Source organism: Lytechinus variegatus, chromosome 8 (genome assembly GCF_018143015.1).
Source record: "Lytechinus variegatus isolate NC3 chromosome 8, Lvar_3.0, whole genome shotgun sequence".
Taxonomy (NCBI): Eukaryota; Metazoa; Echinodermata; class Echinoidea; order Temnopleuroida; family Toxopneustidae; genus Lytechinus; species Lytechinus variegatus.
The window spans coordinates 34,218,927-34,236,319 of NC_054747.1; the positions used below are offsets into that span (position 1 = coordinate 34,218,927).

The 17,393-nt window shown below is 38.9% G+C and overlaps 1 protein-coding gene across 1 annotated transcript; it reads right to left on the reverse strand.

Moving 5' to 3' along the window:
* Positions 1-328: 328 nt before the first annotated feature.
* Positions 329-8,785, reverse strand: LOC121420411 (UDP-glucuronosyltransferase 2C1-like). Its single transcript, XM_041615038.1, has 4 exons — positions 7,788-8,785; positions 2,162-2,327; positions 1,267-1,486; positions 329-701 (listed from the first exon to the last, which is right to left on the reverse strand). The coding sequence occupies exons 1-4, from the start codon at positions 8,772-8,774 to the stop codon at positions 425-427; spliced, it is 1,650 nt and encodes a 549-aa protein (XP_041470972.1). The 5' UTR covers positions 8,775-8,785; the 3' UTR covers positions 329-424.
* Positions 8,786-17,393: the final 8,608 nt, after the last annotated feature.

Genomic DNA, 17,393 nt, shown 5'->3' on the forward strand with positions numbered 1-17,393 from the left:
AGGCCGGTCGTTGCTTGATTGAAATGATTTATCCATATTGTCTTGCTCCCCCACCCCTATCAAAATTCCCTGCCGCCATACAGGATATAGTACAATGTAACAGAAAAGAAATATATACTGAATGAAATCTCAATTTCAATCAAAACAAAAGCAAATTAAAAGGGAAGAGGAATGAGTAAAAAATATAAAAAATATAAAAAACAGAAAAAAGAAAAAGGCAAAGAACAAAAGAAAGAAACAGAAAAGAAAAAAAAGACAACGAAAATAAAAAAGAAAGAAGATAGAGAAAAGGAAAAATATGAAGGGATATTATGAAATTAGCCAGTTATTTGTTCAGACAGGACGAATTACCTCAAAAATAAAATTATTTCTGTTACATTCTGGACAATTAGAAGAAAAAAAGACAAACTATTGTCTAATTTGATTAATCAGTCTTTTGTTTTTTCATATTTCTACATACACATCTGTAACACCCCCTAAGCACGAAGTAATCAATGTAAAGAATGAAAAGTGATAAAACGACTAGGAATGCGACTACGTCGAGGGAGTTGAGTTCGATGAATCCCATTTCAGTAGAACGAAGACGAAGATGATCTCCACCAAACTTGATCACGTGTTCTATCCAGAATACAGCCGTTTCCAGAGGGCTGGCGAGTTGGTCTCGCATGATAAACGAAGCCCGCTGCGCACTTATCCTGTAGCTGAAAATTAGAAGAGCCAAATATATTTTATAAAATTCACAACACTGCCAATAAACATATTTACTGTCATTTCATATTTTCTTTCGTCTGTTTTTTTCATTAGTGTTTCACCATACTACTACTTCTACTACTACTACTACTACTACTACTACTACTACTACTACTACTACTACTACTACTACTAATAATAATAATGTGTATTTAGAGGCGCTAAAAACCATAGCGCCTACAATGTAGGAACAACAATTTAACACTTGCAATAATTACCACAATATTCAAGATAAAAAGGGTAATTAATTATTGAGGAAAAAGGTATGTCTTAAGGGAAGATTTGAAGCTACTACTACTACTACTACTACTAACTGGTACTATATTACTACTTCTACTTCTTATAATATAGTTTTATCAAATTCTCGAATCTTTATCAAAGAAATAAAGGCTTAAACGTGCCCTTTTCACCAACAAACACAATTGTCGTAATCAGACACATACAAAAAACCTCACACTCATGAAACCAAGTGAAACCAAAATAAAGCAACAGTCTCTGAAACATTAATAGGCCTACCTTTCATCATTAAGAAGCTTGTTAATACTCGTCCGAAACTCGTCTTCATTTAAATCATTCACGTCCAAAACGAGACCCATCCCTTTCGCTGCTACCTGGTAAGCATTGGTAGTCTGATCACCTATCAGAGGCATGAGGAGCATCGGAACACCGTAGTTCATGGCTTCATAGACCCCCGCACTACCCGCATGGTAGATCAGTAACCGAGCTTTAGGATGAGCTGGTGATGGAAATAAATGAAAATGTAATGAAATAATGATAATAAAAGTAATAGTAATAATAATAATAACAATAATAATGTTAATAATAATAATAACAGTAAATATTCCAACAGTATTCTTAACAGAACGCGATTCTGTAGGCAAGTCTTGGGGATAATTTCTTTGCACAAAGATTGTGATTGAGGGAAAGCAACATAATTTCTACCACTGGACTGTTCTGGTGATATTTCGTCTTCATGACCCACGATCCTAAAAGTCGTCGAAAATAAAAGTACCTAGGGTCAAATCAGAGCCCTGGGAACGATCGATTATTCAACTGGGGGTGTTGGTATTAATTTGAAAAGCCACCCCCAAGAAAGGTCATTTTGGCCCAAACTAGAAAAAGCAAAAAAATAAACAAATAAAATTAATAAATGAAAAAAAACACAATTTTTTAAAGTACGTCATTTTAGTATACACTTTTCAATTTTTCGATACCTACCAGAATTTCAGGTGGTGCTGCCTCAGTGGAGAATAATACACGCAGCACCCCTAGGAAGATCGGGGGTACTTCAGCACCACCAGCACCCCTGCTTCCAACTGCCATGGATCAAATGGTCAAATATTAAGGTAATTATTTGCACCCCATCCAGATTAATAAAATAAATAAAACACCATATTAAAAAAAATCTTACCTAAAAGGTCATTTTGTGGAAGCCACTCCGAGATCAGTGTGTTGTTGCCTAGGTAACGGGGCTTTTCCCCAAAATATCTCCACAGTATCCTCTGTGGCAATTCACTGAAAACTTTTGAAATTACATCATTGAGGGCTCCACTCGCAAGAGCTTTATTCGAAGATCCCTTTTGACAAAAAGAGCAAAACAAACGAAGAATATCAGACCAAAACTCAAGAGGTGTACAATAATTTCAGATGATGAAGATTATTAATCATTTCTAAAAAGCAAGTGTAATTGTCAATAGCGTTAAAGGACTTGTGTTCAGATATGAAAGTGGGGGGGGGCTTTAGGCATGGACTGGACACCCATAGGCGGCGGAAGCGGGGGGGACGTGTCCCCCCCTAAATTTTAGGTGGGGGGGACGGTCCCCCCTAAATTTTGTTTTGATAACCTTTTTTTTTTTTTTTTTTTTTTTTTTTTTTTTTTTTTTTTTTGCTTGTCAATTTTTTTTCCTGCGTCCCCCCTCTATTCACGTGGACCCCCTTGACACGTGTGTTGTCCCCCCTAAAATTTAGGTTGATGACCTTTTTTTTTTGGTTTCTCAAAAATTTTTTGGTCGCTTGTCCTATTTTTTACATGTGATATCAGGTGGACACCCCCTAAATTTATTGGCTTCCGCCACCCCCCCAAAAAAGAAAAGAGAATATAAACGTGAAAGGTAAAGGGGAAAATATGATGCTGTTATTTCTATGTTATGTAAAAAAAATCTATCAATGATTTTTTTTTTTTGGGGGGAATTATCAATTAACGGACAAGTCCATCCCAACAAAACATTGATTTGAATAAAAAAAGAAAAATCTAACAAGCATAAAAATGAAAATTTCTTCACAATCGGATGTAAGATAAGAAAGATATGATAAATTTAAGTTTCGGTTAATTTCACAAAACAGTTATATGCACATCCTGGTCGGTATGCAAATGAGGGGACCGATGACAACACTCACTCAATCACTATTTCTTTTGTATTTTAGTGTATGAAATATTCAAATTTTCTCCTCATTGTCCTGTGAAACAAAGTCTTATTCCGTCCTGAACATGCGCATTACCATTGTTATAACATTTTATGGTTCAGTTAAATTGGTCTTTAATGTCAAATTGGTAAAAATTGAAATATTGTATAATTCAAACAAACAAAGGAATAGTGAGTGATGGGGACATCGGCTCTTTCATTTACATGTCAGTGAGTTGTGCATATAACTGTTATGTGAAAAATAAGCGAAATCTTAGTTTGAAATGTCATAATTTTCTTATTTTACATCGGATTTTGCTCAAATTTCAGCATTATGTTTGTTTGATTTATGTCTTTTTATTTGAATCAACAATTATCTGGAGTGGACTTGACCTTTAAACGGGTCTCTGTATCGTTTGTCACTAATTTATTCAATAGATGCTGAATCAGCAATGTTCACAGCTGCGGAAAGAGCAGAACAGGAGAAGTAGGTTTTAGAATCCTCTATCTCCCCCAAGCCATTGGCGCAATGAGAATTGATCATAAAGCGAGTTGTGGCAAAGACGAAATTCCTGTCCAAAAAGTACTGTCTATGCAGGTTCCTCAAAAAAAGTTAACTCCAAAGGGTAAAAGAAAAAAAACCCCGCAACGTCCAAATAACACTGACAACGAACACCGACAGGAACAAAAACTCCAAGAACACAAGAAGTATGTCATTGCCTGCTAGGGAGACATCTCTTAATATTAGTGCCAAACGTGTCTACTGGCCTTATGGAGAGATCGCCTGGGTAAAGGAGCTTGGGTGGCAGCAGGAGCGATAAAGTCTTCCTCAGGGGATGGAGTAGAAGGCGGTCGAAGGGTGAGCTTCAGAAGGAACTGACGCAATGGGGCAGCACGACCGGCTGGGGATGACAAGACATCGATAGGGTGTGGATGGCGGGAGGCATCAGGGTGATCCGTCATTGGTGGTGGGCATTTGTCGGCAATGGGCCCCGGTGGGTGTTTCATAAAGCTGTTCGTAAGTTATAAGAGCGACTTTAAGAACGACTGGTGATCCTTTCTTGTGGTAAATGGTATATTCATTGGCGACGGTTGAGCGCGTAAGAAAGGATCACCAGTCGTTCTTAAAGTAGCTCTTAACTTACGAACAGCTTTATGAAACGGCCCCAGGTTGCTGACGGAGAACCTGAATGGGCACAACAGGACACGGAGAGGGTGATGGTTGTCCATGCACCATCAGACGTATCAGCTGGTTTCAGATGGGATGGATGAGGAATGGATAATTTCAGGCACGAAGGTCGTCCTCCACCATTCTTGGCGGCTAGGGCCAATGTCCCGGAGTGCAATCCAATACTTGCAATTATTTAGTGTGATCCAGCCGGATCCATCATCACGGACTAGGTATTGGCCATGCAGCTGTACTTCAATCATGACGCTGGTCTTATGTCCCATTTCAGTGTAATGGAGCCCTGTCTGGTTCTGAACGCGGACGTGGTTGCCAACAACAATGGAAAGAAGTCGTTTGATGTGCCCCTTCCAGCATTCTACTCCCTTCATGTGAGGGTTGCGAAGGGCCTCTTCCCTTGGCTGTAAGGTCTCGCACCAGGTGTCGAGTGTCTTTTATTTGCCAGGGGCGATAGGGATAAAGTCCTGGATCGGGTGGCCAAAGACACACATTGCTGGGGAGAGCTTTGTGTCCCGGGGAGATGTGTTGCGATAATGGAGTATTGCCCATTGAAAGTGATCCGTATCAGGGATCCAGTAGTGCCTGTGTTGCTCATGATGAAGCGCCTGATTGTCTTCACAGCAATCTCAGTTTGACAGTTGCTATGGGAAATGCGACAGAGGCAAGACGATGATGGATGCCCCAATCCGCAAGGAAACGGCGCGAAGCTACCGCTGTGAACTCGGGGCCGCCATCAGAAGGCAAGCTCGTCAGGAATGCCGAAAGTGGCGAAGATGCGGCGAAGACATGTAATGAGTCCATTTGCCCCCTGTTCAGACTTTTCTATGAATGGCCGATTTGAGTACTTGTCCTCTATGATAAAATAGTTGAATCCTTTGTAACCCATTGGTGAGCAGCATGCAGGTGGGACAAGACTTCTCGGAGGAAAGAGTACACGATCACTGTAGAGGATAACCACATCAATCGAAGAAAGTCCATCATGAAACTGGAAGTATTCACGCAATGGGTGTGGAATGGATGGCGATGTACAGGCAAACCAGACTCGATGAGTTCGAGGAGGGTCTGCATGTTGTCATTACTCGCTGTCGCAGAACGCACTCTATCCCATGTAACTGATTTGAGGTGAATAGAGTCCAAGGCACACACGGCAGAGGATAGTGTGCAGACTTCAACCGAATCAGTGGAAGGGTCCGAGGTCTGAAAGCCCACCATCAGCAGTGATGAGTGCAGGAATGACAGGGGCACGACATCAACCATGGCTACGTCATCTGGGAGGTGCAATTTCGCTGTCTTGCCTGTAGGGTGGCGAGAGAGGCAATCTGTAGCTGGGTGATGGACGCCAGGGACATGGAACATTCTGAACTTGTACCGCAGTTGCAGCAGTGTCTCTTCAGAAGCCAAAAGCCAATGCCATCCTTAGGCCAGTCCTTTGCCAGGCAGGTAGGCTTGCTGGAGTAAAATATCATCACGTCATCTTCGATCTTGACGGCCTTGGACTCTTCAAGGCACGCAGGAGGGCAGTAGCCCAGACGAATGGCGTACTGGGTTTCAGGAGCTGACAAAATGGTAACATCTTCTTTGTCATGCTGAAGGCAAAAGATTCTTCGAACCATGACCGCACATCGGTGATATTAGACGGTGCTGGAAAACAAGGGATCGTCTGCAAGTATGGATGATTCAAAGGCCAACACAGGCTTTCCGGCTGAGGAAGAGTTGATGAAAACTGTCTGTGACGTAGGTAAGCTGTCTTGTCCGGACAGTACGGCCTCGGGCAGCCGTGCCAGACAGACTCAATGTAATGGCCCCAAGAATCCGGACGCCCCCTTCATTGGTAGTCTGCATCTTCATACTGACAGGGATGAGGTCCTTCTGACGTAATCCAAGGTATGTTCATGCCGGCTCAGCAGCTCTGGCACCCGGCGTCAGCCATAGCAGGGGTAGATTGAGGCATCGTAGGGAAGGAGCAAAACCAAAGAGCTTCGTAGTCATCAGGAACGACCTGAGCAGTCCCATCTACAAAGGGTTGTGGGGAAGACTTCCATCTGATCCATGCTTGGTTAAGGCTATCATAAACGTGATGATCAAGGGGAATGCCATGGCCTCCGCAAGAACGATCATAGCCATGGACAGGGCAAAGGGAGTCAATGAAACATTCTCCTGTCCCTCAGGGGTCGCTGTTTTGGTTTGTCCCTGCTGTGGCACACGTTCTCCATGTGGTGGAATCTATCACAGTGCCTGCATTTGTGTTCATAGGCATCACACTGTGTCTTACGGATGCAAGCAGGGGAACCCTATCCATGTCACTTCTTGCCAGAGTAGTTACTCAAGTCTTGGCCTTCTTGAGGTGCATTTGCTTGGTTTTCTGACATGAGCTGCTAGCAAAGTTCACGACGTGAGAGTCCAGAAGAGATGAAGCAGAACGCTTGCCTGCCTCCTTTGCCTCAATGAATTGGAAGACATCTTCTAAGTCCATGGTCAGGTTCTTGTCCCCCAAGAGGTCGAGCTGAATCACGGGGTCAGCGATTCCCCTGGTCAGGGCATCCTGCAGTATCTCATCAGTGTAGTTGACAAATCCATAGAGCAACCTAGGCACTTAATGATGAACTTAAAGATCCCGGCTTGACCAGGAAAGCGGGCCCGATCAAAGCTGCAAATTGTCTCGTCCCGATCCTGACGCATGCTATGTAGTGCCATCCGAGCCACCATGGTGTTTTCCTCCCGCACAGTGAGCCCCTTGATGGCCGCCAGCACCTTTGGTTCAGACTTGGTGGTGAGGCTGACGCCAGATCGAGGATCTTGTAAGGTCCTTGTGAAGAGGCTCATCGCAGCACTCAAGGTGTTGCAAAACCTTGTCCTTGCCAGAAATCTTGGTAGCCTCCACATGATTGGACCATCGAGAGGTGAAGTAAGTCCAGTTCCCATTACTACTGGCTGCAACTATGGTAGGCCTCTTTACCTTTTCTATCTTGGCAGCAGACCCTGTCCCATGCAGAGGCGTGAATTGAGCAGTGGATTGTGAGTAGGGCAGCAACAATATACGGTAGACATAGTGGTGGCTAGGCAGGTTTGATCACAAAAAGCTGTGAACATAAATGGGTCTCTCTACAGTTTGTCTTGATCTATTCAGTAGAAGTTTAATAAAAATGTTCACAGCTGTGGAAAGAGCAGAACAATTTTGGAGGTTGAGGATCCTCTATCAATGTCACAATATCTGCTCGCTCTCATGTAGATCTTCAAAACAATTCTGCCCCATGTACGCCATTTCTGGACCCTTCGGAAAATGTGGCTCATTACGCATTTTTCTAAAAAATGAAGATACCTCACGAAACGAAGAAAAAAAGCTGAATAAAAGAAATTTGCTTTATGTGGTTTCATTAGGTAAAATTGGTGCTAGGTCAATTTTCTTCCAACCACTAGCTGTTTTAGAGGCGATCAAAGATTTTGCTTACCAAAGTAAATACAATGAACCCATGATCTCCAGATCCTTGAATAAATCTTTCTAGATCCTCCGGGAGGGGTCTTGGCTCCTTGATGGTAAGTCCTCCAATAGGGATCCAATTCGGAGCTATAGGTCTTGGATATTCAAGGGCCCAAGTGTTATGGCACAACCAAAGGTCTGCTTTACTGATGATCTGCCATGGAGTCAGGTCTGGTCGAATACCATAGGTTCGTTGAAGATGACGTAGATGGCGATAGACAGTAAAGTATTCAATTGCAGAATGTGCACCGTAGAACATTAGTGCATTCTGGATGCGTTCAAAGAGAGTCATTTGGTGTCCCAGCTTTGGTGTGAATATTATACTGAAAGGCACATAGGAAACTGGGGTCGGAATACCCAGCATCCCTTCGTGAAAGGCCAGAACTCTTTTTGTCCCTGTTACAACGATAAATGGAATATCCAGGTAGGCTGCAAGAAGGGTGTCGCAGATATCAGCGATGGGGTACGTTATAAGTTCATCAAAGTTTGCAAGCCGCAGTTGCTCAAGAATAGCTGTATTTTCAAGCAAAACACCACAACCAAAATCACCATACTCTTTTAATTTCCATGGTCGTGGGTCCCTCATTGCTTCTAGCTTGGTCATATTAATCAAATCCGTCAAAGAATCCTTGATATCAATGAACTCCTGTAAATCTTGGTCCGTCATGGGATTCGGAAGTATAATCTTTGACGTGTAGGAATCTGGCAGGAAACCACCAGCTCCCTGGTGATCAATGATGAGAAATGTCACTTCATGACCGCGCTGCACCAGGGCTTGAGTTATGGTTGTAAGCGTCATGTGGTGACTTGGTGTTCGTATCAACGTTATAGACGGGACGAGAAACCGCGCGCCACTACAGCACTGAAAACTCCCTACACTCGCCAGCAGAAGCAGTTGCCAAAACAACAGCTTCTGTTTTAGCAAAGTGTTTGGTCTAGACGCACCGTTGTCATCCATGTTGCACGATTCAAGGAGCTGTGTCGTATTTCGAAATATAAACTCCCACTTGGCAATATATATACATACATATTTGACAGCACATAACGGGTGAACTCTTGACTTTCGATCACCCTATCTACCGTATCCATGTACTCAAGATAGTCCTTGACTAGATGAATAGCCAACGCTAGGGCATAACAGGATCGTTGTACGTGTTAGTCAAAGATGGGGGCAAAATAAAGCAAGGGTGTTCATACTATAGGTCGATAAAATGGATATGGGAAAGTTTGTTCATGCTGGAGAGGTCATAGGGTCTCGAAGACAGAGGGGATATTTAGGATTACCTCTACGACCTTTCACCCTGATAGTTGGGGTATCCCCCCCCCCTTTGTGTTTGTAACCTACATGCGTCTTATATTAGCTAGTCATTTTTCAATTTGGGCTGATATCCCCAGCGTGCTATATGTTTAAACAAACAAGATTAAAGTTCACTCGTGTGGCAATCGTGTGACTGAATCAATATGATCGGAAGAGTTTGATTTTAATAACTTGGCAAAACAAAAAAAATGAACATATCTTTAAACATTGGAGTCTTGGGTTTGATGGCATTAGAAACGAGCTGATAAAGGATATTGTGCATGGTATTGTGAGTTCTACTGTGTACGTTTTTTTTATTTATCTTTCACATCTAGTTGTGCTAAGACGAATGAAAGCTCTTGGTTGGTTCAGGAGTTACTTATATGGTCAGAAAACAGTATATGGTTATATGTGGAACGGTTACACTTCGTAATTTCGAAGGTTCGTAGTTCCGAAACACGTAAATTGCCTATACCTCGATGTTCGTTAATTCGAAAACGTAAAAGGGTTCGTTAATCCGAAGGTTCGATAATCCGAAAACTAAATAAGGTTCGATGTTCCGAAGGTTCGTTAATCCGAAAACGAAATAGGTTCGTTAATCATTTCGTTTTCGGACTAACGAACCTCATTAATTTCGTTTTCGGATTTACGAACCTTCGGAATTACGAACCTCATTTTGTTTTCGGATTAACGACCCTTCGGAATTACGAACCTTCGGATATACGAACCTTCGGAATAACGAACCTTCGGAATATCCGAACCTTCGGAATAACAAAGATTCGGAATTACGAATGTATGGGATGTGGAACCGACTCAAGTCATCAAACCATATGATGTGGAGTCTCATAACGATCTCATCTTCTTTCATCTGATAATTCATCATTCATTTTTTTATGACTCTAGTTTATTTTCCTTAAAGATCCCAATACTTAGTAAGAAAATGTTAACAACGGACAAGAAAATGCAGTTTAGTTGATCCCAGTGGCGTAGACAGGTCCCTAGACCTGGGGGGGATGATCCCTCGCTGGGTCATATATATATATATTATATATATATATATATATATATATATATATATATATATATATATATATATATATATATATACATATATATATATATATATATATTATATTATTATATATATATATATATATATAATATATATGTATATATATTATATATATATAAGGAGATAACAACAAAATATCATGGGCCAAAGCAGACGAGTTAAAGATAACAAAATAACACGATCTGCCTCATGGATTATCTCGTGTGTCTTTTAATCACTTTGCTTTCAGCAATAAACAGGGCATCCAGTAATAAACAAACTTCCTTGCACATTTCTCATGACAGTAATCTTTTGTTTGATTAATGACAATGAGTAAAGATGATCATAAGATAAATGTCATTTGTCGGATGTCTAGTTATCATCTTGGTCATGACAGTCCTGCTAAACATGATCTAGAATAACTAGTATTCCTTATTTTACTAGTATAGTAGTATACTCTTTTAAAAGTAGCGATATTGTTAATGATCAAACGAATGAATCAACAACTAAAGGAATAAACAAATAAACAGCCAAATAACTAAAAAAATATCAATTACAATTATAGTAATAGGGGTAAAATAAAAAAAGCTCAACATTATATTTCTTATCCACGTGCAGATATGCGGACACTAAAATGATAAGCACACTCTGTTTAAACTGTTTAGACTGAAAATTTTCACCTTTCCTTTGCAAAGTAGGGGTTGAGGACATGGCCAGCAGGGAAAAGGGTCAGTGTATGTGTATAGGTAATTTCTTATTAATTCGTTTGAACAGTGTTAATGTGTTATGAAAGCAATTGCTCTGAAAGGGAGTGATTAAGCGACACTTTCTTAAATCTGTAATGAAATATTTTGAACTTATCTCCTTTGCAAATACATAATTATTATAAGGAAATGTACTTGGTGAAACTCTGAATAACGATCCTTAAATGTATATGACGACGCAAGACAGTTGTTATTACTTAAAACTTGCAAGTTGTAAATGCATATAAGATGATTGACTCTGAATAAAAGTCCAATTTTGATCATGTTTGTCATTGCTGTACGTTATGATTATTACTGCTATTATTATTTATTGATTTTAACTAGCATTCATTGCTTTATTACTGTATAGTTTTGCTTCTTCCCCACAGAAACCTGGGGGGATGATTGTACACACCATCCCCCCCACCTAAAATTCTGGGGGGGATGCATCCCCCATCCCCCCCCGCTATCTACGCCCCTGGTTGATCCATGCAAACCAGTTGCCTTTGAATCTTGAGGAAACTAACTACTATACATGCTTTTCAGTCATTCTCAGTCAGATTCACCGCTAGGTTTCCCTTTTGACAATGTTAACATTATGATGGTAACATCCACTAAGTTCTTTGGATTAGAAATTGCTCGTAGTGAGAATTGAGATCTTGACCCGTGACTATCATTGCAGCAATATGTCAAAGGTCAAGTCCACCCCAGGAAAAATACTGACTTGAATAAACAGAGACAGATCAGCTAGCGTTGTGCTGAAAATTTCATCATAATCGGATGTAAAATAAGAAAGTTATGTATTTTTTAAGTTTCGCTTATTTTTCACAAAACAGTGATATGCATAAGTAGGTGACTCAGTCGATGATGTACATCACTCACTATTTCTTTTTTTTATTGTTTGAATTAAACAATATTTCACTTCTTATAGATCTGACAATAAGGAACAACTTGACTGAACCATATAGTATAAAACAATGCTAAATCTACGCATTCAGGGAGGAATTGTTGTATCACTTGACAAAGAGGAGAAAATTAGAATATTTCATATTTCACATAATAAAATACAAAAGAATAGTGTGTGTGTGTATTTGAGTTTTGTCAGACGTGTATCAATCAGATATGATTATTTACGTCTGGGACCGACCTTTAACGTCACCATCCGAAAGACGTGACCAGGGTTCGAACCTCGAACCTCTGCATCAATTTGTAACTTCCCCACAGCTTGGATTACAGGCGCACGCCACAACGCCCAGTGATTGGATGACGTCATAGTCTCATTTGCATACCAGCCAGGATGTGCATATAAATGTTTTGTGAAATTAAGCGAAACTTTAAAATGTCATAACTTTCTTATTTTACATCCGATTTTAATGGACTTAAAGGACTTGTCCTTTAAGTCATATTAAAAATACATGTAATCTATACATTACGATCTTTGGTACAAGAAACTTTGCTCATTCTGTATTCTACTCTAGTTTTACCTCATCCTGATTACGGAGTGTTGCCTGGGCAAGTCACCAAAAAACACAAGTAGATAAGATACTCGCAAAGAATATTGTTTTTCTGGCTAGTTATCCTGCTCATTGTAATGTTTTGTTTCGCAGTAACAAATCATTGAAGATAGAGGATATCTATCTCTTGCAGTTAGGTTCAATCATGTATGATTTTGAAAATGGTACTCTGACAAATGCATTAACTCAATTTAAAATGTCATATTGTCAGATTATGCTGTATGTACACCTCCCATCTCTCACTCTCTTTCTTTGCTATCTCAATATCTCCTCGGAACCCTTCTCCTCACTTCATAATCTTTTTTCTTTCCTTTTCATTGCTGTCTTTTTCAATTCTGTATATAAATTAATGTATGTCTTGAGTCATTCTTTCCTTCATTTACTAATTTCCGTTTGTATCTCCTTTCTTTTTCTTTCCATATGTAGATTTAGTTTTGGGGTTTTATTGAAGGTATTTGAAGCATCATTATACACGTATCGTATCCTGATTGGGGCCTTGTCTTGACAAGCATGGCTTTTTTTAAGGCCCCCTCTTTATTTCAGAATGTACAGTTTGTGTAACTTTTGTCATCAGAATCCTACTCTTTCGTGCAAGAGACACGATTTACATAATCATTTCATTCTGTACAAATCTGCTTTCATCTATCTTTTGAACTTTTTAACCACCATTTTACGAATGTTTACGAAAGAAGGAAATAAAACGAACTATAAACATGTATAGTCAAGGATGAAATGCGTTGTCATGTTAAGTCGTTAACGATGTTCGTAAGCTTCTTTTTCTCTCTATATAGTGAATTTTTACCAGACAGAGCTATATTTATGCAGCCCTCAGACGGGGGGGGGGGGGGGGGAGGGGGTCGATTGCGATGATAATAAAAAGGAGAGATTAAGGAAAGGGAGAAAAGGAAGAAAGAGAATAAAAAAAGGGATGATGGTTTGGTCTTTTCCTCCCCCTTTCGAAGTACCGAGACTCAATTGGCTCACCTTTCACGAAGACTATAATAATGCCCATATCGTACAAAAACAGTTTCTCATCATAAACGCCTGTTCTTTCAGTCACTTCCTACCTGACAATGGTCCCTAATTGATTATTCATAATAATAAAAGAAATACTATAATACTAAACGTAAACTTATAATGCATATATCTGCCTTGGCGCCCATATGCGTTTAGGGGGTGAAAGCAAAGCTACAGTCTGAGAGGACTTGGAGAACAGTGTCAATTAAAATGTTTCAACTAAAAGTCATTTCATACGATGCTATTGTCCTGTTATATTTAATAATGTACAGCAACATAGCTTTGGAACACACTTTTAAGAACCATAGATAATATAGATAAATAAAAAAATACAATATATACATGTATATAAAGTGCGTCCTCCAAAAAACGAAATCAAGATTTATCGATGATTTATAACTTAATCACAAATACAATAGACAAATGACCTACCATTGTAAAGCTTAGAGTCTCCTCTTTCATTTGAAATTACTTAGATTATATCTTATTCAGGCGTGAGTGAGCAAAAACAATTTGAATAGGGGATACCAAAAAGTCATCTGGCGGGCTGTATCTGGGTTTCAAAAGGAAAATCACATTTTTAAAAAGATCAATATCTGTTATTTAATTTGATACCTCAATTGCTGAAATGGTCAAGAAATAACAAAGTTCTGGTTATTCGAAATAAGGCTTGCATTTCAATAATTTTATTAAATGAAGACTGAGGTTTTACAGGCTAGCGTTCAAACTTACTCGACACTCCGTTTTGTTGACGATCAGCCATGCATCAAGTCTTTTGTTAACCATGCAATAGCTTCTGTGGGAAACCGGTGAAAACACGTTTATTTAATGAAATTATTGAAATACTTGTAAGCATTATTTCGAGGGAATATAACTTTTTTACTTCTTGACAATCTTTTTTGTGATTTAGGTATCAAATAAAAGAGCAGATATCGAACTTTTTAGGCATGTGATTATTTTTTTTATTCAGATACCCCCGCCAAATGAGTTTTTGGTATCCTTTCTTCAAATTGTTTTTGCTCATTCATGCGTGAATGAGGAATAATCTAAGTAATATCAGATGAAAGAGGAGATTCTAAGCTTTACATTGGTAGGTCATTTGTCTATTATATTTGTGATTAAGTTATCATAAATCATCGCTTAATCTCGGTTTCGTTTTTTTCTGGGACGCACTGTATACTCATCAAAAAAGTTTGGAATCTGACTTCGATCAATAATCCCTCCTCGGTTTTAGTGAATATTAATGTGTGATTAATAATAATGAATAGATCATTTAGTTCTTTTTAAAATGATAACCTACATGATATAATTATGTTTTACATGGCGGTGCAGTGCCTTGAAATGTGGGGCAAGGTCAAAATTCAAGTTGCAAAATGACACAATATTGAAAGCTACTGTTCTTTTTTCCATGGTGATGAGTGCGTTTTTCAGCGGTTTTTGTTTTCATACACCTTAACATCAACATTAACATGGAATCAAACACACCTCTGCACAAGCAATAACACAACAACAAACAAACAAACATGCATGGGTATTTCAAACCACGACTCAAACCAATACAGGAACAAAGGGACACCCCGTGCACCTAGGAAGGAGCACATGTGTGTTTTCATTAAAAAATATGAAAACACAAAAAAAGCAAAAGAAATTCTAAAAACAAAGAAATACAATATAAAAATGTAACTTTGGAACGTCGGCCTGTGGCCCCTCCCACCTTTGAGAGGCACAATTAAAATTCGTAATGTAAAAGTGCCGTTAAAAGAGAAGTGTGCCCCCCCTGCTTTTGAAAGTGAAGACCTTTTTTTTTCTTTTCTTTTTTTTTTAGCTTGTCAAATCTATCCGAAGATGAAATTTCCTTTTTTTTTGAAGACCCCCTCATCTTTGCTTATCAACATTTTAATTGGGAAAATGCGCCCCCACTTTTGGAAAATCCTGGATTTGCCCCCAAATTTCATAATTATATTTTACCCTTTGTAACTTTTAAAAAGGCGTGGGGAATGAATTCTAATTATGAAAATATTTTAAAAGTACAAAGTCATGAGCAAATCTGAAGTTATGAAAAAAATCCCTATATTGTATACCTGTTAATGATTAAAAAAAATTCTTTATGCAGATCTGATGTAGTAATGGAACTCATTTTGCATGTATAGCTGCTTTTGACAGAAAGAATGTAGTTTTCAGAGACAATGGGCATTCTTCAAAGGACCATGCTGACTAGCATCTTTCTCATAATCAATGCGTGCACCGTTACCAACCTACTGCTCTTACTATGGAATCATTGTTACAGGTATGGTCTATGATAATAAGGACTTAAAACCGAGTCTCTCTATGTCGGTAATTAAGATACTTTGATTTTGATCTCTAAGTTCCACCTCCCCCCCCATTTAAACTTAATTTTTCTCTGGTAACTCATTCTATTGACCAACAAACTGAGGAAAGACACTGCATCTGATCAGATGGTACCCTTATTTTAAAAAAAGATAAAAATTGATCAATAGCTGACCTTTGTGTTACGGAACAATGATAAATTTTTATCTTTTTTTGATGAAGGGTTCAAATTTTTTTGTCATATGTTCTTATCCAATTGCTTATTTTTTTGAAGTGGACACTTGGACTGAAATGGATCTGACAATATTAGAATACAAACTATCTGAAAAAAGTGAATGCAAGCAATAACAATTCGTTATTTCAACACTCGACTTGCAGAATATAAGAGTTAAGACATAACAAGTGGAATGCCTCTGGCCGTCTCACCTGCATCACGCGGTTCAATATAGCAGCAGTGCTGACTTTGAAAACTACTCTAACTCACACAAGATGTTCAGTGATACATGGTTACTCTTATGTCCACTTTTTATGAACTAGACCAATAAACTTACAGAGATATGATGGTTATTCAACAAAAAACCCCAACATGGCCAAAGTTCATTGACCTTACATGACCTTTGACCTTGATCATGTGACCTGAAACTCGCACAGGATGTTCAGTGATACTTGATTACTCTTATGTGCAAGTTTCATGAATCAGATCCATAAACTTTCAAAGTTATGATGGTAATTCAACAGATACCCCCAATTCGGCCAAAGTTCATTGACCCTAAATGACCTTGACCTTAATCATGAGACCTGAAACTTGCACAAAATGTTCAGTGATGCTTGATTACTATTATGTCCAAGTTTCATGAATCAGATCCATAAACTTTCAAAGTTATGATGGGAATTCAACAGATACCCCCAATTCGGCCAAAGTTCATTGACCCTAAATGACCTTTGACCTTGGTCATGTGACCTGAAATGCGCACAGGATGTTCAGTGATACTTGATTACTCTAATGTCCAAGTTTAACGAACTAGACCAATAAACTTTCAAAGTTATGATGGTAATTCAACAGATACCCCCATTCGGCCAAAGTTCATTGACCCTAAATGACCTTTGACCTTGGTCATGTGACCTGAAACGCGCACAGGATGTTCAGTGATACTTGATTAACCTTATGTCCAAGTTTCATGAACTAGGTCCATATATTTTCTAAGTTATGATGACATTTCAAAAACTTAACCTCAGGTTAAGATTTGATGTTGATTCCTCCAACATGGTCTAAGTTCATTGACCCTAAATGACCTTTGACCTTGGTCATGTGACATGAAACTCTAATAGGATGTTCAGTAATACTTGATTAACCTTATGGCCAAGTTTCATGAACTAGGTCCATATACTTTCTAAGTTATGATGTCATTTCAAAAAGTTAACCTCAGGTTAAGATTTGATGTTGACGCCGCCGCCGTCGGAAAAGCGGCACCTATAGTCTCACTCTGCTATGCAGGTGAGACATAAAAACTGTTTAGATTGTCTTTTGCACCTCCCTCAGTATAAAATAATAGTATATACAATATACATAATTCTTACAATGAATCCAATATATTCATAATTTATTCAGCACTTCAAACACATTCAT